Source organism: Amblyraja radiata, chromosome 30 (genome assembly GCF_010909765.2).
Source record: "Amblyraja radiata isolate CabotCenter1 chromosome 30, sAmbRad1.1.pri, whole genome shotgun sequence".
NCBI classification, from domain to species: Eukaryota; Metazoa; Chordata; class Chondrichthyes; order Rajiformes; family Rajidae; genus Amblyraja; species Amblyraja radiata.
Window position 1 is genome coordinate 28,281,306 of NC_045985.1, and position 25,919 is coordinate 28,307,224.

The 25,919-nt window shown below is 42.3% G+C and overlaps 1 protein-coding gene across 1 annotated transcript in view; it reads right to left on the reverse strand.

Moving 5' to 3' along the window:
- The window catches only part of LOC116990052, a 122,121-nt gene that overhangs the window by 32,113 nt on the left and 64,089 nt on the right, over positions 1–25,919 (reverse strand). Inside the window, exons 8-10 of the mRNA XM_033047578.1 lie at positions 17,588–17,695; positions 15,358–15,471; positions 5,114–5,209 (exon numbers count right to left, since the gene is read on the reverse strand). Of these exons, the coding sequence (XP_032903469.1) occupies positions 5,114–5,209; positions 15,358–15,471; positions 17,588–17,695 (318 nt within the window). The remainder of the gene's footprint in view (positions 1–5,113; positions 5,210–15,357; positions 15,472–17,587; positions 17,696–25,919) is intronic.

Sequence of the window (25,919 nt, forward strand, 5' to 3'; positions counted from 1 at the left end):
GTACAAAATACTTCTGACCCACAAATGTGTTGCTATGTGACATTCACATTTAAAAAATCCATGTCTCAAAAAAAGCAAGGAGGTGCCCATGTTATTTGACCAACTTTTCAGATGAATTTAAATATGCAGGTATGTATGCATTAGTTTTGCTCCTAATTCCCTTTTCCAAATCATTAATATATATGGTAAACAGTTGCGGCCCCAACACCAAGCCTTGCGGCAAAAAAATCCAGAAGATTAGTCAAACATGATTTCCCTTTCATAAATCCATGTTGACTTGGACTAATTCTTTTACTGCTATCCAAATGCCCCATTATTACATCTTTAATAATTGACTCAAGCAGCTTTCACACCACCAAAGTCGGGCTAACTGGTCTGTAATTCCCCGTTTTCTCTCACGCTCCTTTCTTGAAAAGTGGGATAGCATTAGCTATCCTCCAATCCACAGGAACTGATCGTAAATCTATTGATCGTTGGAAAATGATCATATGTATAAATATATATGTATGTGTATATATACATGTATGTGTATATATGCATGTATATGTATATGTGTGTATATATGTATGTATATGTTTATATATGTGTATATGTATGTGTGCATATGTATGTGTATGTGTGTATATATGTATGTGTATATATATGTATGTGTATAAATATATATATATATATATGCATATATTTATTATTACTATATAATTATATATATAATTGCCTTTATGGTTTATGTATATCATCTTACAAGACAAATGAATTAATAGTGATTATTTAAATCAAAGTTGCTTCTGATCCATGAGAATAAACTTTATTATCTCTAACTTGCCTCTCACACACAGACACATTCATATAAATATATAAAATATATATACGTTAAATTTAATTTTGTGCAGTGTGTGTTAAAGCAATACAAGGGAAACTACACAATACAATGCAAGGGAAACTACGCAAAGGAGGGGGCTGTTCCCGCTACAAGATACTCGAGGATCTTTGCTTTGGATCAAAGATTATAGAGGAGCTCTCTAATCTTTGCTTTGGATTTCAGCGGGTGGCATACCGGAACCAAACAGATGGCACCAGGACACTACCTGGAAAGCCCTAAAGCGCCTCCGCACTGGAGTGGGACGTTGCGGACTCAACTTGAAGAAGTGAGGTTTCTCGGACACTGACCAGTGCAACTGTGAGAGATAGACAATGGCCCACCTACTGACTTGCGGTGGACAGGCATGTACTGCGGTCGATCTCCACAGAGGCACAGATGTGGCACTGGTTGTGGTAAAGCGATGGCAGAATGTGGTCTGACACACAAGCAAACGATTATGCAGTTATTTTTATTACTCTCAAATCCACCTGCATTGACCCAGTGAGATTGTGATGACGTGTCAGATCCTGCATACCTCAGCAGTTTTTGTCACTGGGATAGTATCCTGCATTCCCTACCGAGTATCACTGTGAGCAGTTGCAGTGGGAGGTGGAATATTAATTACCCTGTCTGGGTGAAAAGGAGGGATTAACTGCAGCCTTCCTAGTGCCATCAACATTGCAGAACTAGTTGAGGGAAATGCTGCACTTGTAGATGTCTCCGCATTTGGCTGGGACATTAAGCCAAGGATTGTCTGTGTTCCTCAAAAGGATGTAAAAAATCCCACTGCGCTCTTTCCAAAAGTGCAAAGTTCTCCCTAATGTGAAAGAAAATAATCCTCTCAGCCAATATGTGGGCCAGAGGCACTGCAGGCAACACAGCTGCCTCACAGATCCAGGTCCCTGGGCTCGATCCTCACCTCCCATGCGGTCTGTATGGAGTTTACACGTTCTCCCTGTGACCATGTGGCTTTCGCTCAGATGCCTTGTTTCTTCGCACCTCCCAAACCTGCTGGTCAGTAGGTTAATTGGCCTCCGTGAACAAATCTGCTCTGATTGAGCTGAAGCCTCTACAAAGAGTAGGGATTAACGGGTCCCTTTCAGAATGGCAGGCAGTGACTAGTGGGGTACCGCAAGGCTCGGTGCTGGGACCGCAGCTATTTACAATATACATCAATGATTTGGATGAAGGGATTCAAAGTAACATTAGCAAATTTGCAGATGACACAAAGCTGGGTGGCAGCGTGAACTGTGAGGAAGATGCTATGGGAATGCAGGGTGACTTGGACAGGTTGGGAGAGTGGGCAGATGCATGGCAGATAAAGTTTAATGCGGATAAATGTGAGGTTATCCACATTTTTAGCAAAAACAGGAAGGCAGATTACTATCTAAATGGCATCAAGTTGGGAAAAAGGGAAGTACAACGGGAGGTACACAAAATTGCTGGGGAAACTCAGCGGGTGCAGCAGCATCTATGGAGCGAAGGAAATAGGCGACGTTTCGGGCCGAAACCCTTCTTCAGACTCAGAAGTACAACGGGATCTGGGGGTCCTTGTACATCAGTCAAAAGAAAGCATGCAGGTACAGCAGGCAGTGAAGAAAGCGAATTGGCCTTTATAACAAGAGGAATCAAAAATAGGAACAAAGAGGTCCTTCTGCAGTTGTACAGAGCCCTAGTGAGACCACACCTGCAGTATTGTGTACAGTTTTGGTCCCTTAATTTGAGGAAGGACATTCTTGCTATTGAGGGAGTGCAGCGTAGGTTTACAAGGTTAATTCCCGGGATGGCGGGACTGTCATATGCTGAGAGAATGGAGCAGTTGGTCTTGTACACTCTGGAGTTTAGAAGGATGAGAGGGTATCTCATTGAAACATATAAGATTGTTACGGGCTTGGACACGCTAGAGGCAGGAAACATGTTCCCGATGTTGGGAGAGTCCAGAACCAGGGGCCACAGATTAAGAATAAGGAGTAAGCCATTTAGAACAGAGACGAGGAAACACTTTTTCTCACAGAGAGTTGTGAGTCTGTGGAATTCTCTGTGGTGGCAGGTTCTCTGGATGCTTTCAAGAGAGAGCTAGATAGGGCTCTTAAAAATAGCGGAGTCAGGGGATATGGGGAGAAGGCAGGAATGGAGTACTGATTGGGGATGATCAGCCATGATCACATTGAATGACGGTGCTGGCTCGAAGGGCCAAATGGCCTACTCCTGCATCTATTGTCTATTGACCAGCACCATGGACAGTGCCTGCCTGCCGTAAAATGACTGCATCCTGGACAGTGCTGTGACTGAGCTGAAGCCACAGCCAGAAGAGCAAATACGCTTAATCAAGATTGCATTAACTTACCTGCACCTCATCAACCCCACTCCTTAAAACCAAGGCAGTTCCAGCCAGAGAAAGGAGAGCGACAACATAAAACCTCCCTACTAGCTGTGCTTACCTTTGTAGATTTGAGGAGAGAGAAAGTGGGGTGCTTCCCCACCAACTGTCCTTCCCCTTTGCATGAGTTGATGTCAGACAGATCCACTGGGACAAGCCTGAGACTGCCTGAACCTCCTCACCTGCCTACAGATGACGAGGAACTGTGTATCATTCCTGAGGTGTGCGGCACTGAACTGCTCCCTATCTCCCAGGTGTGGTTTAGCCAGGCAGAATTGAGGGAGCAGGAGGGAGGTCCTCTGGCAGAATAGCCTCCTATCACCCTGCATTCCACTGCTCTGTATATGAAGGGCAGCAATCCATTTGTTGTTCTCGTGACGCTCAGTACCCATTCATGACATTTTATTGACTGAGGCTTGTTGGTCCTCCACTGCATTCCCTATTCACCATTAAAAAATTAATCTAGTCTATACTTTTAGGTCCAAAGTTAATTACATTTAATTGACTACAATTAAGTATATTAACCCCAATTTTGCTCATGAACACTTTCAATCTACTAATCTCTATACTTTATTTTTTCTATCCACAAATCTGGCATCACTTCTCTTTGCGTCAATGAGAAATGTGGCTGGGTGAGTTTATTCCCAGTATCCGAGCCAACATAGTGACAAGCGTCAATACAACTCCTTGCAGATACCGTAGTTCATATCTTGCCAATTTGAGCCATATAAACTTCTGCAAATAATCTCTACATCCATTTCTGCATTTTACCACTGAGGTATGTGGGATTTAAATGCAACATCTCCAAGTTTGTGGATGACACAAAGCTGGGTGGCAGTGTGAGCTGTGAGGAGAATGCTATGAGGCTGCAGGATGACTTGGATAGATTGGGCGAATGGGCAGAAGCATGGCAGATGCAGGAGAATGTGAATAAATCCACTTTGGTGGCAAGGACAGGAAGGCAGATTATTATCCGAATGGTGTCAGATTAGGAGAAGGCGAGGTGCAACGAGACCTGGGTGTGCTTGTACATCAGTCACTGAAAGTAAGCATGCAGGTACAGCAGGCAGTGAAGAAAGCTAATGGCATGTTGGTCTTCATTGCGAGAGGATTTGAGTTTCGGAGCAAGGAGGTCCTACTGCTGTTGTACAGGGCCCTGGTGAGACCGCACCTGGAGTATTGTGTGCAATTTTGGTCTCTAAATTTGAGGAAATACATTATTGCTATTGAGGAAGTGCAGCGTAGGTTAACCAGGTTAATACCCGGGATGGCAGGACTGTCATATGATGAAAGAATGGGTCAATTGGGCTTGTATTTGCTGGAATTTAGAAGGATGAGAGGATATTTTATAGAAACATAAAATTCTTAGAGGATTGGACAGGGTAGATGCAGGAAAAATATACCCGATGTTGGGGGAGTCCAGAACCAGTGGTCACAGTTTAAGAATAAGAGTAGTCCATTAAGGACTAATATAAGGAAAAACTTTTTCATCCAGAGTTGTGAATCTGTGCAATTCTCTGCCACAGAAGGCAGTGGAGGCTAATTCTCTGGATGTTTTCAAGTGAGAATTAGATTTAGCTCTTAGGCTAAAGGAATCAAGGGATCTGGGGGGAAAGCTGGAACTGGGTACTGATTTTGGATGATCAGCTGGCTCAAAAGGCTGAATGGCCTGTTTTATATGTTAAATAAGTATCTGCTCAGGTTAATAAAATGCCAATCAGAGGGTTTTATCAAATGCCTAAACCTCCAGCAGGTTTCTCTGCCTGTGGGGCCGAGGCTGGTAGTCCAGATGAAGCATTGTACTGACTGAGATACTCATTTAAGTCCAACCTCACTCCGGACAACATGGAAAGATTCAAAATGTGAGTACATACCTTCAATCGCCACCCAGGAAATGACAGCAATGAGGATGACACTAAGATAACCAGCTTGACAGATGGACAGCCATTTTCCAGATATTAGGAAATTTTCTGACAAAAGAAAAAAAAGTATGAAGGTAGAATGGGTGAAGAAGGCATTTAGTATATTTATCTTCATTAGGTTAAAGTTGTTGGGACAACATGTATCCGCGTACAAGATGATAGTACAGCTACATTTGGAATACTGTGTACATTTATGATCACCCTGTTACAGGAAAGGTTGGAAATGGAAATGGAATGGATGCAATAAAGATTTATGAGGATGTTCTCGAATCTGGAGAGTTTGAAGAGGGGATGAATACGTTGGGACATTTTTCTCTGGATGTTTGGATATTGAGGGATAACCTTATGTAAAATCATGAAGGGCATAGATAAGGCAAACAGCCACAGTCTTTTCCCTATGGCAGGGGAATGAAAAACTAGAGGGCATTGATTGATAGTGAGAGGTGATAGATTTAAAAGGTACCTAATGGATAAGTTCCTCACACAGTGAGAAAGTACAGAGCAAGCTGCCAGAGGAAGTAGTGGAGGCAAGTACATTTAAAAGAGACTTAGATAGGAAAGCTCTGGAGGGATATGAGCCTGAAGCAGGTAAGTGAGACTACTCAGTTAAGCAAGTTGGTAAGCATGGATAAATTGGACCAAAGGGTCTGTCTCCATGCAGTAGAGCTCTAGCACTCCACAAAGCCACTTCAAATATATAGTTACAGATTTACATAAATGATTTAACACCTGCATTAATGTATAACATGTTCCGGGTAAACGAGATGGACTGAGGGTTGGTCAGACTTCTGGCATTATTCAGTGTCCTGTGCTTGAGGTAACCCAATGAGCCCAACATGGGCAGGTCAGGGCATTGGTCTGAATAAGGTGCAGAAGGGTCAAGGAAACAAGTAGCAAGTGGTGAATCTAGGGAGGGGTTAAAAACACCATGGAAAACACGTTACATTTGATCTCTACTGTAATCCCTAATCCAGGTTTCAGAAGCTATTAAGATGCTGAATCACAGCCTCTTCAATATCAAGGAATCCCTTGTCTATGTTATAGCTGAATTGCTGCTAAGGGGCAGGTGTCATCGATACCAAGAGACACTAGTGAGAATGTCCTTGGATAAAAAGTAGTTTAACCAGCAATCGTGAGCTCTGGCTGCAAGCTAATACGCATCATTAGCTCCTGCTCTCCATAACCAAGCTTAAAGTAAAGATTATCCATAAGTGTAAATTTAATGCCAATTTCATCACCCACTCCATAATTCATCCTCCTGTAATCTTGCAATAACATGTTCTGAGCCCATGGATGGTTGGTATTCAGGCTATCCATCTGCCTCTGTGGCATCCATTCCTACACTTTGCAGACTGTCCCAATCTACCAAATGTCTTTGCTGTCCTGAAAATGTATCTCTGCCAAGATTCTATGCCATCTGCTTTCTCAGCTCAATTTATCTGCAGGACACTGTCTCACTTTATTTGATACCATGCAATATCAACTACTTATCTAGGGTATAATGCATGCTGACATTTAAAGGTTTTCTTTTATGTATCATTTCTACTGCTTTCAAATCTTCCATCATCACCTCTACACAAAAATATAACAAGATTTCAATCTATGTAAATCATTCTTTCTATATAGTTCTGAACAGCATGAAAGGAGGACCAAGCATAGACCAGGTCACAAACCAATCCCATTCCCCTCTCCTGATTTTCCTTGTAATCTATTCTCCCCTCATCCCACCCAGACACCAGATGTAAGGGACTCAAATAGAGAAAGCTAGTAGACAGTGTGTGAGGCAGGAGGCAGAGAAGGGAAGCAAGTTGCTGGTTAGAGAGGAGATTAACGCAATAGAAAGGAAGGACATTAGCTTGGAGGATGTGGAATTAATATGGGTAGAGTTGCGAAACACTAAGGGGCAGAAAACGCTAGTGGGAGTTGTGTACAGGCCACCTAACAGTAGTAGTGGAGTTGGGGATGGCATCAAACAGGAAATTAGAAATGTGTGCAACAAAGATAAAACATTTATAATGGGTGACTTCAATCTACATATAGATTGGGTGAATCAAATTGGCAGGGGTGCTGAGGAAGAGGATTTCTTGGAATGTATGCAGGATAGTTTTCTAAACCAACACGTAGAGGAACCAACGAGGGAGCAGGCTATTCTAGACTGGGTATTGAGTAATGAGGAAGGGTTAGTTAGCAGTCTTGTTGTGCGTGGCCCCTTGGGCAAGAGTGACCATAATATGGTTGAGTTCTTCATTAGGATGGAGAGTGACATTGTTAATTCAGAAACAAGGGTTCTGAACTTAAAGAAAGGTAACTTTGAGGGTATGAGACGTGAATTAGCCAAGATAGACTGGCAATTGGTTCTTAAAGGGTTGACGGTGGATATGCAATGGAAGGCATTTAAAGGCTGCATGGATGAACGACAACAATTGTTCATCCCAGTTTGGCAAAATAATAAATCAGGGAAGGTAGTACATCCGTGGATAACAAGGGAAATCAGGGATAGTATCAAAACAAAAGATGAAGCATACAAATTAGCCAGAAAAAGCAGCCTACCAGAGGACTGGGAGAAATTCAGAGTCCAGCAGAGGAGGACAAAGGGCTTAATTAGGAAAGGGAAAATAGATTATGAAAGAAAACTGGCAGGGGACATAAAAACTGACTGCAATAATTTTTATAGATATGTGAAGAGAAAAAGATTAGTTAAACCAAATGTAGGTCCCTTGCAGTCAGAAACAGGTGAATTGATCATGGGGAACAAGGACATGGCAGACCAATTGAATAACTACTTTGGTTCTGTCTTCACTAAGGAAGACTCAATTAATCTGCCGGAAATAGCAGGGGGTCAAATGAGATGGAGGAACTGAGTGAAATCCAGGTTAGCCGGGAAGTGGTGTTGGGTAAATTGAATGGATTAAAGGCCGATAAATCCCCAGGGCCAGATAGGCTGCATCCCAGAGTACGTAAGGAAGGGAGGGAGAGAGAAAACGGGGAATTACAGACCAGTTAGTCTAACATCGGTAGTGGGGAAACTGCTAGAGTCAGTTATTAAAGATGAGATAGCAGCACATTCGAATTTGGTGAAATCATTGGACAAAGTCAGCATGGATTTATGAAAGGTAAATCATGTCTGACGAATCTTATAGAATTTTTCAAGGAGGTAACTAGAAAGTTACCTTTCTAATGGATAAGGGAGTGGATAAGGGAGAACCAGTGGATGTGTTATATCTGGACTTTCAGAAAGCTTTCGACAAGGTCCCACATAAGAGGTTAGTATACAAACTTAAAGGTATTGGGGGTTCAGTATTGATGTGGATGGAGAACTGGCTAGCAGACAGGAAGCAAAGAGTAGGAGTTAACGGGTCCTTTTCAGAATGGCAGGCAGAGACGAGTGGGGTACCGTAAGACCCCAACTATTTACAATATATATTAATGATTTGGACGAGGGAATTGAATGCAACATCTCCACGTTTGCGGATGACACAAAGCTGGGGGGCAGTGTTAGCTGTGAGGAGGATGCTAAGAGGCTGCAAGATGAGTTGGATAGGTTGGGTGAGTAGGCAAATGCATGGCAGATGCAGTATAATGTGGATAAATGTGAGGTTATCCACTTTGGTGGCAAAAACAGGAAAGTAGACTATTACCTGAATAGTGGCCGATTAGGAAAAGGGGAGATGCAACAGTACCTGGGTGTCATGGTACACCAGTCATTGAAAGTAGGCATGCAGGTGCAGCAGGCAGTGAAGAAAGCGAATGGTATGTTAGCATTCATAGCAAAAGAATTTGAATATAGGAGCAGGGAGGTTCTACTGCAGTTGTACAGGGTCTTGGTGAGACCACACCTGGAGTATTGCGTACAGTTTTGGTCCTAATCTGAGGAAGGACATTCTTGCCATAGAGGGAGTACAGAGAAGGTTCACCAGACTGATTCCTGGGATGTCAGGACTTTCATATGAAGAAAGACTGGATAGACTCGGCTTGTACTCGCTAGAATTTAGAAGATTGAGGGGGCATCTTATAGAATCTTACAACATTCTTAAGGGGTTGGACAGGCTAGATGCAGGAAGATTGTTCCCGATGTTGGGGAAATCCAGAACAAGGGGTCACAGTTTAAGGATAAAGGGGAAATCTTTTAGGACTGAGAGTGGCGAATCTCTGGAATTCTCTGCCACAGAATGTAGTTGAGGCCAGTTCATTGGCTATATTTAAGAGGGAGTTAGATGTGGCCCTTGTGGCTAAAGGGACTAAAGAGAAAGCAGGTACAGGATACTGAGTTGTATGATCACCCATGATCATATTGAATGGCGGTGCAGGCTCGAAGGGCCGAATGGCCTACTCCTGCACCTATTTTCTATGTTTCTATGTAATTCACAGTAGCCAATTAACGTCCCAACCCACACATTTTTCTAAGAAATATAGAGAATTTTGGAAATGTATGTCAACAGAACTCTGAAGTTGGGTGGATAAGGTATTAAAAAAGCCTCAGTGTATACTATTTACTGTGTATTCCTTTGATCACTCCTGCTTTCTGAATGTTCCTTTGATTATTCCTTCTGCTTTCAGAGTGCCATATTTGTTATCTCTATATGCATATCTCACCAGATTGAATTGTAAATTGCACTTTCATGTTTCTAACCACTTCATTGATATCTTCCTATAATGCAGGACTTAACTATTATATATTTGTGTGATACAATCAATCACATGACTAATTATGTTGTCAGTGGAAAGCTTCTTGAGCATGGACATTGCTCCAAAGTCTAAATTACTAATACATAAGGCAAAAACAAGGGACTTGATACTTAGCCCTGCTTATCCATACAACTGAAAAACTATCACTGATCATCAAAATTTGCTTTCTCCCCCTGAGCCAATTTTAATCCGTCATCTTTTCTTAAATCCCATGAGTTTCTACTTTCTTGGTCATGTCATGTGGAACGACCGATGCAGAACCATAAAGAATGGCAAGATATAATTCTGGACCAATGTGGAGTCTCGAGGCAATGAAATGGATATCCGTAGATGGTGACAAGGGTTACACGTTATAGACAATTGGTGCAGAAGTAGGCCATTCGGCCCTTCGAGCCAGCACCGCCATGGCTGATCATCCACAATCAGTACCCCGTTCCTGCCTTCTCCCCATATCCTTTGATTCCACTATCTTTAAGAGCTCCATCTAATTCTCTCTTGAAAAGCATCTGGAGAATTGGCCTCCACTGCCTTCTGAGGCAGAGAATTCCACAGATTCACAACTCTCTGGGTGAAAAGGTTTTTCCTCATCTCCGTTCGAAATGGCCTACCCCTTATTCTTAACCTGTGACCCCGGTTCTGGACTCCCCCTCCATCGGGAACATGTTTCCTGCCTCTAACGTGTCCAATCCCATAATAATCTTATATGTTTCAATAAGATGGTACATGGTAAATGGTAGTGAGTTGAGGAATGCAGTTGAACAGAGGGATCTAGGATTAACTGTGCACAGTTCCCTGAAGATGGAATCTCATGTAGATAGGGTGGTAAAGAAAGCTTTTGGTGTGCTGGCCTTTATAAATCAGAGCATGAATATAGAAGTTGGGATGTAAGGTTAAAATTGTACAAGGCATTGGTGAGGCCAATTCTGGAGTATGGTGTACAATTTTGGTCGCCTAATTATAGGAAGGATATCAACAAAATAGAGAGAGTACAGAGGAGATTTACTAGAATGTTGCCTGGGTTTCAGCAACTAAGTTACAGAGAAAGGTTGAACAAGTTAGGTCTTTATTCTTTGGAGGACAGAAGGTTAAGGGGGGACTTGATAGAGGTCTTTAAAATGATGAGAGGGATAGACAGAGTTGACGTGGATAAGCTTTTCCCATTGAGAGTAGGGAAGATTCAAACAAGAGGACATGACTTGAGAATTAAGGGACAGAAGTTTAGGGGTAACATGAGGGGGAACTTCTTTACTCAGAGAGTGGTAGCTGTGTGGAATGAGCTTCCAGTGGAAGTGGTGGAAGCAGGTTTGATTTTATCGTTTAAAAATAAATTGGATAGGTATATGGACGGGAAAGGAATGGAGGGTTATGGTCTGAGTGCAGGTAGATGGGACTAGGGGAGAATAAGTGTTCGGCACGGACTAGAAGGGATGTTGGCCTGTTTCCGTGCTGTAATTGTTATATGGTTATATGGCTATAAGATACCCTCTCATCCTTCTAAATTCCAGTGTATACAATCTTTCAACATACAATAGTTCCACCATCCCAGGAATTAACCTGGTGAACTCCCTCAATAACAAGAATGTACTTTCTCAAATTTGGAGACCAAAACTGCCCACAATACTCCAGGTGTGGTCTCACCGGGGCCCTGTGCAACACTGTTATAACACAGTACAAAGTGTAAGCAGGCAGTATCACTAGTAACAATGGCTCCCACCCCGATAAATGCAATTTACACCCACTTTGCACAGGTGGTTCGTGGTGGAATGTCACCCACGTGTCCAATCCCTTAAACTATATTACTAAAAGTCTGATCTTGACCACTTCCTGTTGTTCTGTATATTGATTTTAGAAAAAACACTGCCACTTACGGCTGTGATTTTTGGCCATCTTACTCAGAGCCCCCCTCCGCTGCGCAGGACAAGAGGATTTTTGCCATCGATGAAAAATAAAAGTTATTAGTGTGTAAACAATGTTGAGATTCTCTCTCCTGAGGCCATGCCCCTTCCGGAGGGACTATAAAACCCGGAAGTGTTGAGTGCCTCAGTCGGTCTCTGCAAGATGGGGGAGCGAGAGGGTCACGTCCCTCAGTCTGAGCTGTGAATAACTCTGACCACTAAACTGTGAGTGGTTTTACTGACCTGTCAGTGCCCTTAATGTGGTTTGAAAATATAGTTTGGAAATGCTAAACCTGTGTTGCCTTTGGTTTGGAAATGCTAAAGCTGTGTTGCCTTTGGGTTTGGAAATGCTAAAGCTGTGTTGCCTTTGGTTTGGAAATGCTAAAGCTGTGTTGCCTTTGGTATGGAAATGCTAAAGCTGTGTTGCCTTTGGTTTGGAAATGCTAAAGCTGTGTTGTTTTTGGTTTGGAAATGCTAAAGCTGTGTTGTTTTAGGTTTGGAAATGCTAAAGCTGTGTTGTTTTTGGTTTGGAAATGCTAAAGCTGTGTTGCCTTTGGTTTGGAAATGCTAAAGCTGTGTTGCCTAATTAAAGTTGCCTTGCCTAATTAAAGTTGCCTTGTCCAATTAAAGTTGCCTTGCCCAATTAAAGTTGCCTTGCCTAATTGAAAAGTTGATTTGAGAATGCCTTGCCTAATTGAAAAGTTGATTTGAGAATGCCTTGCCTAATTGAAAAGTTTTTTTTTTTAGAGAATGCTAAAGTTGCCTTGCCTAATTGAAAAGTTGGTTTGAGAATGCTAAAGTTGCCTTGCCTAATTGAAAAGTTGGTTTGAGATTGCTAAAGTTGCCTTGCCTAATCGAAAAGTTGGTTTGAGAATGTTAAAGTTGCCGTGCCTATTTGAAAAGTTGGTGTGAGAATGCTAAAGTTGCCTTGCCTAATTGAAAAGTTGAGTTGAGAATGCTTTGCCTAATTGAAAAGTTGATTTGGGAATGCCTTGCCTAATTGAAAAGTTGGTTTGAGAATGCCATGCCTAATTGAAAAGTTGGCTTGAGAATGCTATAGTTGCCTTGCCTAATTGAAAAGTTGGTTTGAGAATGCCTTGCCTAATTGAAAAGTTGGTTTGAGAATGCCAGTTGCCATGCCTAATTGAAAAGTTGGTTTGAGAATTTAAAAGTGGCCTTGCCTAATTGAAATGTTGGTTTGAGAATGCCAAAGTTGCCTTGCCTAATTGAAAATTTGGTTTGAGATTGCTTTGCCTAATTGAAAAGTTGATTTGAGAATGCCTTGCCTAATTGAAAAGTTGGTTTGAGAATTTAAAAGTGGCCTTGCCTAATTGAAAAGTCGGTTTGAAAATGCTAAAGGTGCCTTGCCTAATTGAAAAGTTTGTTTGAGAATGCTAAAGTTGCCTTGCCGTCTATATAATTAAAAATCTAATCTTGACCACTTCCTGTTTGCGCTGTATTAATTTTAGGAAAGCTGTTCCGCTCGTCAGGTGCCGCGGATTTTTCCCATCGATGAAAAATAAGAGTTACTAGTGTTTAAGAAATGTTGAGATTTTCTCTTCTGTCAATCACACCATGAAGGCCGTGCCCCTTCTGGTGGGAAGGGGGGATGGACTATAAAACCCAGAAGTGTGGGCATGGCTCAGCCTCTGCAAGATGGAGGAGGGAGGGGTCACGACTCGCTATCTTTAGTGGCCTTGCACCCTGCTTGAAATGGTCGGAAACTGCACTTGAATTTGGTGGCCTTGCACCCTGCTTGGAATGGAATTTCAAGGAATAGCCGTGAGTCAACTGCCAGCCCACCAGCCGTGAGTGAGTGAGCTGCCTGCACAACAGGCTTGAGTGACTGAGCCGCCAGCCCAAGAATCCATTCGGCCCTCAATGTCCATACTAGCCCTCTGGAAACCAGTCCCGCAACACTCCAGAAAGCCCTCCCACTGGCCACCAATATAGGAATTGGTAGAGAGGTGGAATATTGCGTTGGGGGACCAGCCCTCCCGTGTGATGCTGGGACCCAACTGGTCCCACTTAGTCTAGTAATCTTATACGTTTCAAAAAGATACCCTCTCATCCTTCTAAATTCCAGTGTATAAAAGCCCAGTTGCTCCATTCTTTTGACATATGACAGTCCCGCCATCCTGGCAATTAACCTCATGAACCTATGCTGCACTCCCTCAATAGCAAGAATGTCCCTCAAATTTGGAGACCAAAGCTGCACACAATACTCCAGGTGTTGTGATTTCTACGTTAGATTCCTATTTATCGACTATAGCTTTCCCTTCAACACCATAATCCCATTCAAAGTCATCTCCGAACTCTGGGACTTCAGGATCAGGTGCTCGCTTGCAACTGGATCCTCGACTGGACCAACAAACCTCAGTCAGTGAGGATAGGCGATAACACCTCCTCCACGATAACTCTCAACAGCAGTGCACAGCAAGGTTGTGCTCTTAGTTCCCTCCTATACCTCCTGTGCATTTGCAACTGTACTGACAAATTCAGCTGTTTTTCCATCTACAAGTTTGCAGAGGACACTGCTATGGTGGGAGAATCACAAACAGTGACGAGACGGACTGCAGGAAGGTGATAGAGAACTTAGTAAAATGGTGTCAGGACAATAAGCTCTCCCTTAATGTCAGCAACAGACTTCAGTAAGTATGATAGAGTAGATGCCCCAATGGTGCGCATTTGGAAATAGTTGAGAGCTTCAAGTTTGTTGGTGTTAATATCTGATAGTATCTGATCTGTTTGGATAGCATGCAAAACAAAGTTTTTCACTGTAACTCAGGACATGACAATAATAAACCTAAACTTTATGAAAGCTTTTCTACGATCCAAGTGCACTACATCAAATACTTGGTCCTAATCAACACTCTTCCATTTATAATTTAATTGAATTTTTTACTTGGATCTTCTTACTTTCTACCCATTTTAATGTGCCATATTTCCAGTCTTCATTTTATTTCCCCCTGTAAAGTAGATAGTAAACTTTGAGAAAATCAGTTCTGTAATAGTGATCCCAGTGGTGATTATATGTTACTTGACAACTGGAGAAAGATCCATATATATCTGATGTTTCTTGCTTGCCAGCCATATCCATGGCAGTATATGACCTCCTTCACCAGCTATTTTCATTCTCACAATGACCTTTGATGTCTGAAGAAGGGTTTCAACCCGAAACATCACCCATTCCTGTCCAGAGATGCTGCCCGGCCTGCTGAGTTACTCCAGCATTTTGTGTCTACCTTCGATTTAAAACAGCATCTGCAGTTCTTTCCTACACATGACCTTTGATGTGATACATTAACAAATGTACAGTGAATCCAACGGTTCCCCTTTGTCCACAGTGCAAGTTATTTGTGCATCAATAAATTGTTCAGAAGGAAGACACAAAATGCTGGAGTAACTCTGCGGGTCAGACAGCATCTCTGGAGAGAAGGAATGGGTGAGATTTCGGGTCGAGACCCTTCTTGAGATAAATTGTTCATTCACGAATTCCTCAAAAATGGTGTTAACTTTGTCTGATCTGATATTTGTTTGCATGTCATTATAGAACATATTTTCTTTGTGATAGACATTAAGTCAAGGGCTCTCAATGTATTCAGTTGCAGCTACCTTGGTGTAAATTAATCTTTCGGAGCAGGTACACAAATGGCATAAACAATGCGACTAATAAAATCAGCATTGTGATTGACACAGCCACAGCTACATTGTCCTTGGCGATAATACCTGCAATTAAAAATAAATTCAAATAAACATACATGTAACATTATGTTAGAGAAATTACCATTGTTGCAACAACTAAACTGTTCCCCTCATCTCCCGCAGGGAAGGAAATGTGCCAACCCCTCTCCAGTCTTGCTAATTTGCCGACATCAACGGACAATACAGTGACAAGCTTTTGTTGTGTGTAAACCAGCCAGCAGAAAGATAGTGGAAGCTTCTTGACGATGGCAGAAATTGCAATGAATTGTTCTTTGAATGCAGAGGCTGGCGAGGTGGAATGTGAGTGCCGAGCAACTCTTGTTGCTGGTATGTTGGTGAGGGATAGGTGAGAGCACAGTTAAGGGAAGTAGACATACTTTCCCTTATACATCCAAGGTCAATCGCCTTGCATTTGTTTGCAGTGAAACCTGTTGCCAGAAATGTATTCACTCATACCATCATATACTTTTCTTTATGACAATGTTGCTATTCCCACTGCTCATAACTTCACCTATTCTTGCGACATGGGGAAACTTATGTGGATTTTTTTAAATCCCATCACTTGAGTCAAGCTGGTAAAAAGTGACTGCCCAAACTCACATCCTTGCAAGACACCATTAGTTAAATCTTTCCAACATGACACCTGACTAATGATCCCCCTCTGTGCTACAAAACAGTTCCCATTCCATGAGCATAAACTAATGAGGGATTTTGTGAAATGCCTTCTGGAATTCCAGAGACAGCATCTGGCCTTCCATAATTTATCTATGTTCAGCTGAATCATGCAGGCCGCTGGCCTGAAGTTCTGTTTGGAACCGCTCACAATGACCATTGAACTCTGAACTTCCAGCAGGGTTCACTGGCCTGGTCTTGGTTCACCCGCTACCAGTGGACCTCCTAGGTGCGTGCTACCTTCATCTACGTTAAACGTAGGCCTGGTGGTCCAGGTAAAGTATCTTGCAATGTATTGACTGATATAATCATTTGAATCTGACTGCCTTCCTGAGTTAGACCCAAAAAGCTGGAGTAACTCAACGGGATAGGCAACATGTTTAAGAAGGAACTGCAGATGCTGGAAAATCGAAGGCAGACAAAAATGCTGGAGAAACTCAGCGGGTGAGGCAGCATCTATGGAGCGATGGAAATAGGCAACGTTTCGGGTCGAAACCCTTCTTCAAGGAGGAGAACTTCTTCAAAATAGGCATACCTTGAGGAGATTTCGCAGTGGAGTAGACAAATGTTTGAAGCCCCTGTCCCACTGTATGAGGTAATTCAAGAGTTCTCACGAGTTTAAAAAAAATCAAACTCATGGTAAGTACATAGCGGGTACGTCGGAGCTCGGGACGTCTCTTAGCGGCTCGTAAAGCTAACGGCAGGTACTCGGGAAACGCGGTAAACTCGTGAAGTTTTTTCAACAGTGTGAAAAATGGCCACGAGAGCCCCGAGTACCTACGAATGGCTATTACCGTAATTCTCCAAGTTCGAATCAGGGGAAACTCGTGAGAACTCTTGAATTACCTCGTACAGTGGGACAGGGGCTTCAAACATTTTGTCTACTCCACTGCGAAATCTCCTCAACGTATGCCTACCCTGAAGAAGTTCTCCTCCTTGAAGAAGGGTTTCGACCTGAAACGTTGCCCATTTCCTTCGCTCCATAGATGCTTTTGTGGATTCTTGACTTATTTATTTTCTTTTCTTAAGGCCCTCTTTTCTTAGGGGCCTTTTTTTCTTCTTCTTTTTTTTCTCACATTTTCAAGCACGCAGTCTACTTAACCATCATCATTCATTTAACGTCAACTGCTGCGGACTACACTTCACTACTATCCTCATTCTTCTCTTCTTTCTCTTTTCTCTTTTTCTATTATAGGTTAAAGTTTAAAAAAATAAAGAAGTTGTACACGAAATGTAGTATGTTGCATATCATGATTAAGATGTATGTACATTGCTTCTAATAAAATAAAATAAATGTTTTAAAAAAAGGAAAAAAAAAAGAATTACCTCGTACAGTGGGACGGGCTTAAAAAGGAACTGATAGGCAGCATCTCTGGAGAGAGGGAATGGGTGCCGTTTCGGGTCGAGGCTTCCTGAATAATTAGTTCATAATTTTTATGTGGTTACAAAATAATATTTGAGCTCATACCTGTAATCAATAAGGTGAGAGTGATGGCTGTGAGGAATACAATGAGAATTGTATCAGTATAGATGAGCAGCACAGATGTCCAAATCTTGGTTCTCCAAGATTCTTCTTCTAAATGAAAAAAAAAATTGAAAATCGGAGTACATATCTAGACAAATGATTTATTAGATGTTTTAGTGAACAGAAATGAACACAGGTTTGATCAGTTTTAAAGTAATATTTAGTGTCCCAAGCGCAAAACAATTCAACAAACTCAGAAATATAATTTATCATTTAAAAATAAATTTGATAGTTATATGCACGGGAAAGGAATGGTCTGAGTGCAGGTAGATGGGACTAGGGGAGAATACGGGTTTGGCACGGACTAGAAGGGCCGAGATGGCCTGTTTCCGTGCTGTAATTGTTATATGGTTATATGGTTATAAATGAACCACACATTAGAATATTCAGAGAGCTCCATCAAACTGACACCAAGGGGAGAGCTCAGGGAAAGTCAAAAAATACTCTTATTATTGATTCTGAAAAAAAGCCCTTTCAATTTGAACATTGCTTATCCATATGCTAATGGCAGATACACTGCAGTTTGCGAGTGAATGAGGTACAAGTCCACAGTAAACCAACTCTGCAGAATGCTCCCTTTCATCTGGAGGACTACAATGGACATCATCCTGCCAGTGATGGCGATAACTAATCCAAACTGCAGTACTGAATGTTCACCATATAACAATAAAACCTGTTCTGATGTCAAAAGACAGAGCAGCATTATGCCCAGATAGACAAAGGTGTTCTGGTCCTTGATGAAAACGTAACCGCCATAGGATAAAGACTAAACTGTGCTAATGCTGATGCATTTAATGTAGCTAATGGTAGAAGTTGTTTTGAAGGTCTTAAAGAGACGGGGGGTTTCTTAAACGAGCCGGGGTTTTCTTAAATGTGCATATTTTAATGCTAAGAGCATTGTAAGAAAGGTGGATGAGCTTAGAGTCTGGATAGACACCTGGAAGTATGATGTTGTGGCGATCAGTGAAACATGGTTGCAGGAGGGCTGTGATTGGAAACTAAATATTCCAGGATTTCGTTGCTTCAGGTGTGATAGAATTGGAGGGGCAAGAGGTGGGGGTGTTGCATTGCTAGTCAGGGAAGATATTACAGCAGTGCTTTGGCAGGATAGATTGGAGGGCTCATCTAAGGAGGCTATTTGGGTGGAACTGAGAAGTGGGAAAGGTGAAGCAACACTTATAGGGGTGTATTATAGACCGCCAAATGGGGAACGAGAATTGGAAGAGCAAATATGTAAGGAGATAGCAGATATTAGTAGTAAGCACAAGGTAGTGATTGTGGGAGATTTCAACTTTCCACACATAGACTGGGAAACACATTCTGTAAATGGGCTGGATGGTTTGGAGTTTGTAAAATGTGTGCAGGATAGTTTTTTGCAGCAATACATAGAGGTACCTACTAGAGGAGGGGCAGTGCTGGACCTCCTGTTAGGAAATGAGACAGGACAGGTGGCGGAGGTATGTGTTGGGGAGCACTTCGGGTCCAGTGATCACAATACCATTAGTTTCAATATAATTATGGAGAAGGTCAGAACTGGACCTAGGGTTGACATTTTTGATTGGAGAAAGGCTAACTTTGATGAGATGCGAGATGATTTAAAAGGAGTGAACTGGGACATTTTGTTTTATGGGAAAGATGTAGAAGAGAAATGGAGGACATTTAAAGGGGAAATTTTAAGAGTACAGATTCTTTATGTTCCTGTTCTGTTGAAAGGAAACAGCAAAAATTGGAAAGAGCCATGGTTTTCAAGGGAAATTGGACATCTTGTTCGGAAAAAGAGGGAGATCTACAATAATTATAGGCAGCATGAAGTAAATGAGGTGTTTGAGGAGTATAAGGAATGTAAAAAGAATCTTAAGAAAGAAATTAGAAAAGCTAAAAGAAGATATGAGGTTGCTTTGGCAAGTAAGGTGAAAGTAAATCCAAAGGGTTTCTACCGCTATATTAATAGCAAAAGGATAACGAGGGATAACATTGGTCCATTGGAGAGACAGAGTGGTCAGCTATCTGCAGAGCCAAAAGAGATGGGGGAGATATTGAACAATTTATTTTCTTCGGTATTCACCAAGGAGAAGGATATTGAAATATGTGAGGTAAGGGAAACTAGTAGAGTAGCTATGGATACTATGAGTTTCAAAGTAAAAGAAGTACTGACACTTTTGAAAAATATAAAAGTGGATAAGTCTCCAGGTCCTGACAGGATATTCCCTAGGACATTGAGGGAAGTTAATGTAGAAATAGCCGGGGCTATGACAGAAATATTTCAAATGTCATTAGAAACGGGAATAGTCCCCGAGGAATGGCGTACTGCGCATGTTGTTCCATTGTTTAAAAAGGGTTCTAAGAGTAAACCTAGCAATTATAGACCTGTTAGTTTGACTTCAGTGGTGGGCAAATTAATGGAAAAGATACTTAGAGATAATATATATAAGCATCTGGATAAACAGGGTCTGATTAGGAACAGTCAACATGGATTTGTGCCGGGAAGGTCATGTTTGACTAATCTTCTTGAATTTTTTGAAGAGGTTACTAGGGAAATTGATGAGGGTAAAGCAGTGGATGTTGTCTATATGGACTTTAGTAAGGCCTTTGACAAGGTTCCTCATGGAATGTTGGTTAAGAAGGTTCAACTGTTGGGTATAAATGCAGGAGTAGCAAGATGGATTCAACAGTGGCTAAATGGGAGAAGCCAGAGGGTAATGGTGGATGGCTGTTTGTCGGGTTGGAGACAGGTGACTACTGGGGTGCCTCAGGGATCGGTGTTGGGTCCTTTGTTGTTTGTCATGTACATCAATGATCTGGATGAAGGGGTGGTAAATTGGCTTAGTAAGTATGCAGATGATACCAAGATAGGGGGTGTTGTGGATAATGAAGAGGATTTCCAAAGTCTACAGAGTGATTTAGGCCATTTGGAAAAATGGGCTGAAAGATGGCAGATGGAGTTAAATGCTGATAAATGTGAGGTGCTACACCTTGGCAGGACAAATCAAAATAGGACGTACATGGTAAATGGTAGCGCAGAAGGTTAAGGCGGGACTTTATAGAGGTCTTTAAAATGATGAGAGGGACAGACAGAGTTGAGGTGGACAAGCTTTTCCCTTTGAGAATAGGGAAGATTCAAACAAGAGGACATGACTTCAGAATTACGGGACAGAAGTTTAGGGGTAACATGAGGGGGAACTTCTTTACTCAGAGAGTGGTAGCGGTGTGGAATGATAGATAGATAGATAGATAGATATAATTTATTGCCACACAGCCAGGCTGGTGGAAATTTGGGTTGTCTGCAGCGATACAATAATAAAGAACACACAACCACAATAACACTGTAACACAAACATCCACCACAGCATTCATCACTGTGGTGGAAGGCACAAAAATTGGCCAGTCCTCCTCCATTTCCCCCCCGTGGTCAGGACCAGAGTCCAGAGTCAGTCCAGGATCGGCTCTTCCTCACCTGGAATGAGCTTCCAGTGGAAGTGGTGGCGGCAGGTTCGTTGGTATCATTTAAAAATAAATTAGATAGGCATATGGATGAGAAGGGAATGGAGGGTTATGGTATGAGTGCAGGCAGGTGGGACTAAGGGAAAAAAGTTGTTCGGCACGGACTTGTAGGGCCGAGATTGCATGTTTCCGTGCTGTAATTGTTATATGGTTATATGTTATATGAAGGTTCACTGGTACTGGTGAACTCAGGAAGCCATCACCACCAAACCAAAAGAGATAGTGCCAAGGGCTTGGATAGGGGTGGAATTTGCAAAATGTGTTAACCATATAACAATTACAGCATGGAAACAGGCCATCTCGGCCCTACAAGTCCGTGCCGAACACTTATTTTAGCCTAGTCCCATCTACCTGCACTCAGTCCATAACTCTCCATTCCTTTCCCATCCATATACCTATCTAATTTATTTTTAAATTATAACATTGAACCTGCCTCCACCACTTCCACTGGAAGCTCATTCCACACAGCTACCACTCTCTGAGTAAAGAAGTTCCCTCTCATGTTACCCCTAAACTTCTGTCCCTTAATTCTCAAGTCATGTCCTCTTGTTTGAAACTTCCCTACTCTCAATGGGATGAGCTTATCCACGTCAACTCTGTCTATCCCTCTCATCATTTTAAAGACTTCTATCAAGTCCCCCCTTAACATTCTGCGCTCCAAAGAATAAAGACCTAACTTATTCAACCTTTCTCTGTAACTTAGTTGCTGAAACCCAGGCAACATTCTAGTAAATCTCCTCTGTACTCTTTCTATTTTGTTGACATCCTTCCTATAATTCGGCGACCAAAATTGTACACCATACTTCAGAATTGGTCTCACCAATGCCTTGTACAATTTTTACATTATATCCCAACTTCTAAACTCAATGCTCTGATTTATAAAGGCTAGCACACCAAAAGCTTTCTTTACCACCCTATCTACATGAGATTCCACCTTCAGGGAACTATGCACAGTTATTCCTAGATCCCTCTGTTCAACTGCATTCCTCAATTCGCTACCATTTACCATGTATGTCCTATTTTGATTTGTCCTGCCAAGATGTAGCACCTCACACTTATCAGCATTAAACTCCATCTGCCATCTTTCAGCCCATTCTTCCAAATGGCCTAAATCTCTCTGTAGACTTTGGAAATCTACTTCATTATCCACAACACCACCTATCTTAGAATCATCTGCATACTTACTAATCCAATTTACCACACCATCATCCAGATCATTGATGTACATGACAAACAATAGTGGACCCAACACAGATCCCTGAGGCACCCCACTAGTCACCGGCCTCCAACCTGACAAACAGCCATCCACCATTACTCTCTGGTATCTCCCATTCAGCCACTGTTGTATCCATCTTGCTACTCCTGCATTAATACCCAACAATTGAACCTTCTTAACCAACCTTCCATGAGGAACCTTGTCAAAGGCCTTACTAAAGTCCATATGGACAACATCCACTGCTTTACCCTCATCAATTTCCCTAGTAACCTCTTCAAAAAATTCAAGAAGATTAGTCAAACATGAACTTCCAGGCACAAATCCATGTTGACTGTTCCTAATCAGACCCTGTTTATCCCGATGCTTATATATATTATCTCTAAGTATCTTTTCCATTAATTTGCCCACCGCTGAAGTCAAACTAACAGGTCTATAATTGCTAGGTTTACTCTTAGAACCCTTTTTAAACAATGGAACAACATGCGCAGTACGCCAATCTTCCGGCACTATTCCCGTTTCTAATGACATTTGAAATATTTCTGTCATAGCCCCTGCTATTTCTACACTAACTTCCCTCAATGTCCTAGGGAATATCCTGTCAGGACCTGGAGACTTATCCACTTTTATATTTTTCAGAAGTGTCAGTACTTCTTTTACTTTGAATCTCATAGTTTCCATAGCTACTCTACTAGTTTCCCTTACCTCACATAATTCAATATCCTTCTCCTTGGTGAATACCGAAGAAAATAAATTGTTCAATATCTCCCCCATCTCTTTTGGCTCTGCAGATAGCTGTCCACTCCGTCTATCTAATGGACCAATTTTATCCCTCGTTATCCTTTTGCTATTAATATAGCTGAAGAAACCCTTTGGATTTACTTTCACCTTACTTGCCATAGCAACCTCATATCTTCTTTTAGCTTTTCTAATTTCTTTCTTAAGATTCTTTTTACATTATTTATACTCCCCAAGCACCTCATTTACTCCATGCTGCCTATAATTATTGTAGATCTCTCTCTTTTTCCGAACCAAGTGTCCAATTTCCCTTGAAAACCATGGTTCTTTCCAATTTTTACTATTTCCTTTCAACCGAACAGGGACATAAAGATTCTGTACTCTTAAAATTTCCCCTTTAAATGTCCTCCATTTCTCTTCTACATCCTTCCCATCAAACAAAATGTCCCAATTTACTCCTTTTAAATCCTTTCGCATCTCCTCAAAGTTAGCCTTTCTCCAATCAAAAATCTCAACCCTAGGTCCAGTTCTGACCCTCTCCATAATTATATTGAAACTAATGGTATTGTGATCACTGGACCCAAAGTGCTCCCCAACGCATACCTCCGCCACCTGACCTATCTCATTTCCTAACAAGAGGTCCAGCACTGCCCCATCTCTAGTAGGTACCTCTATGTATTGCTGCAAAAAACTATCCTGCACACATTTTACAAACTCCAAACCATCCAGCCCATTTACAGAATGTGTTTCCCAGTCTATGTGTGGAAAATTGAAATCTACCACAATCACTACCTTGTGCTTACTACTAATATCTGCTATCTCCTTACATATTTGCTCTTCCAATTCTTGCTCTCCATTTGACGGTCTATAATACACCCCTATAAGTGTTGCTACACCTTTCCCACTTCTCAGTTCCACCCAAATAGCCTCCCTAGACGAGCCCTCCAATCTATCCTGCCAAAGCACTGCGGTAATATCTTTTCTGACGAGCAATGCAACATCTCCACCTCTTGCCCCTCCAATTCTATCACACCTGAAGCAACGAAATCCTGGAATATTTAGTTTCCAATCACAGCCCTCCTGCTCGCCACAATATCGTACTTCCAGGTGTCAATCCAGGCGCTAAGTTCATCCACCTTTCTTACAATGCTCCTAGCATTAAAATATACACATTTAAGAAACCCACCGCCTCTTATTCTCTGTTTATTTTCTTTTTCTTCTTTCTCCCCTAGATTTTGGGTCCGAGTGCTTCCCATCTCTGCCTCCTGCCTCACACTCTGTCTACTAGCTTTCTCTATTTGAGTCCCTCCCCCCAACCATTCTAGTTTGAAGTCTCCCCAGTAGCCTTTGCAAATCTCCCTGCCAGGATATTGGTCCCCCTCGGGTTCAAGTGCAACCCATCCTTTCTGTACAGGTCACACCTTCCCCAAAAGAAGTCCCAATGATCCAGAAACTTGAATCCCTGCCCTCTGCACCAGTCCCTCAGCCACGCAATTATCCTCCACCTCGCTCCATTCCTACTCTCACTGTCGCGTGGCACAGGCAGTAATCCTGAGATTGTTACTTTTTTGGTCCTTTTCCTTAACTCTCCTCCCAACTCCCTTCAGGACCTCTTCTAACTTTTTACCTATGTCATTGGTACCTATATGTACCACGACCTCAGGCTCCTCTCCCTCTGATTTCAGGATATCTTGGACGCGTTGAGACACATCCGAGACCCTGGCACCAGTTAGGCAAACTACCATCCGGGTCTCCTGACTGCGTCCACTGAAACGCCTATCCGACCCCCTAACTATAGAGTCCCCAATTACTATCGCCCTCCTCTTCTTTTCCCTACCTTTCTGAGCAACAGGGCCGGTCTCTGTGCTGGAGTCCCGGCCGCTGTCGCTACCCCCAGGCAGGCTGTCTCCCCCAACCATACTCAAACAGGAGTACTTAATTTCAAGGTGTACAGACACTGGGGTACTCACTAGTCCCTGCCTCTGCCCCTTGCCCTTCCTAACCGTGACCCACTTGTCTGTCTCCCGTGGTCTTGGAGTGACCACCTCCCTATAACTCCTCTCTATGACCTCCTCACTCTCCCTGACCAGACAAAGGTCATCGAGTTGCTGCTCCAGGTTCCTAATACGGTCCCTTAGGAGCCCCATCTCGATTCACCTGGCGCAGATGTGGACGTCTGGAGGGCTATCCGACTCCATAACCTCCCACATCTGACATCCAGAACAGTAAACTGCCCTGGGCCTCCTGCTCCTGCCTTACCCTGGATACAATACAAGTACAATACAATACAAACTGCTGGAAGAAATCAGCAGGGATCCACAGGCAATGTGTGGAGGGCGTTACATGGAAGAAGGCAAACCTGGATCTACTCTTAGGAAATTGGGATGGGCAACTAAGTGTCTGTGGTTGAGCCTTTTGCGACCAGAAATCAATGTTCTATTAGTTTAAGATAGTAATGGATAAAGACTGGGCTGAACTTTGATGGTATTGGACAGGAATTTGCTCCTTGATTGGAGTAGTTTGTGAGCAGGCAAAAAAACGTCCAGAAAGTGAGATTCTTCTAAAAGTGTGGTGCATTTTCCTGTTAGGGGGGAGGGCAAAGTAGATGTGACTTAGGAAGATTGGATGATGAGAGAAATTGAGGCTCTAGTCAGGAAAAATGAGGCATGGGAAAGGTAGAGCAAGTTGCAATTAAGTGTATCCTGGGAGGAGATTCCATTACCGTACCTTCCATCTCCATTCACTCAAGTTTTGAGATGTTTCAGCATGAATATCTTGCCTGAAAAACTAATTGGACCACAATCAGATATCTGGCTGCTTCAT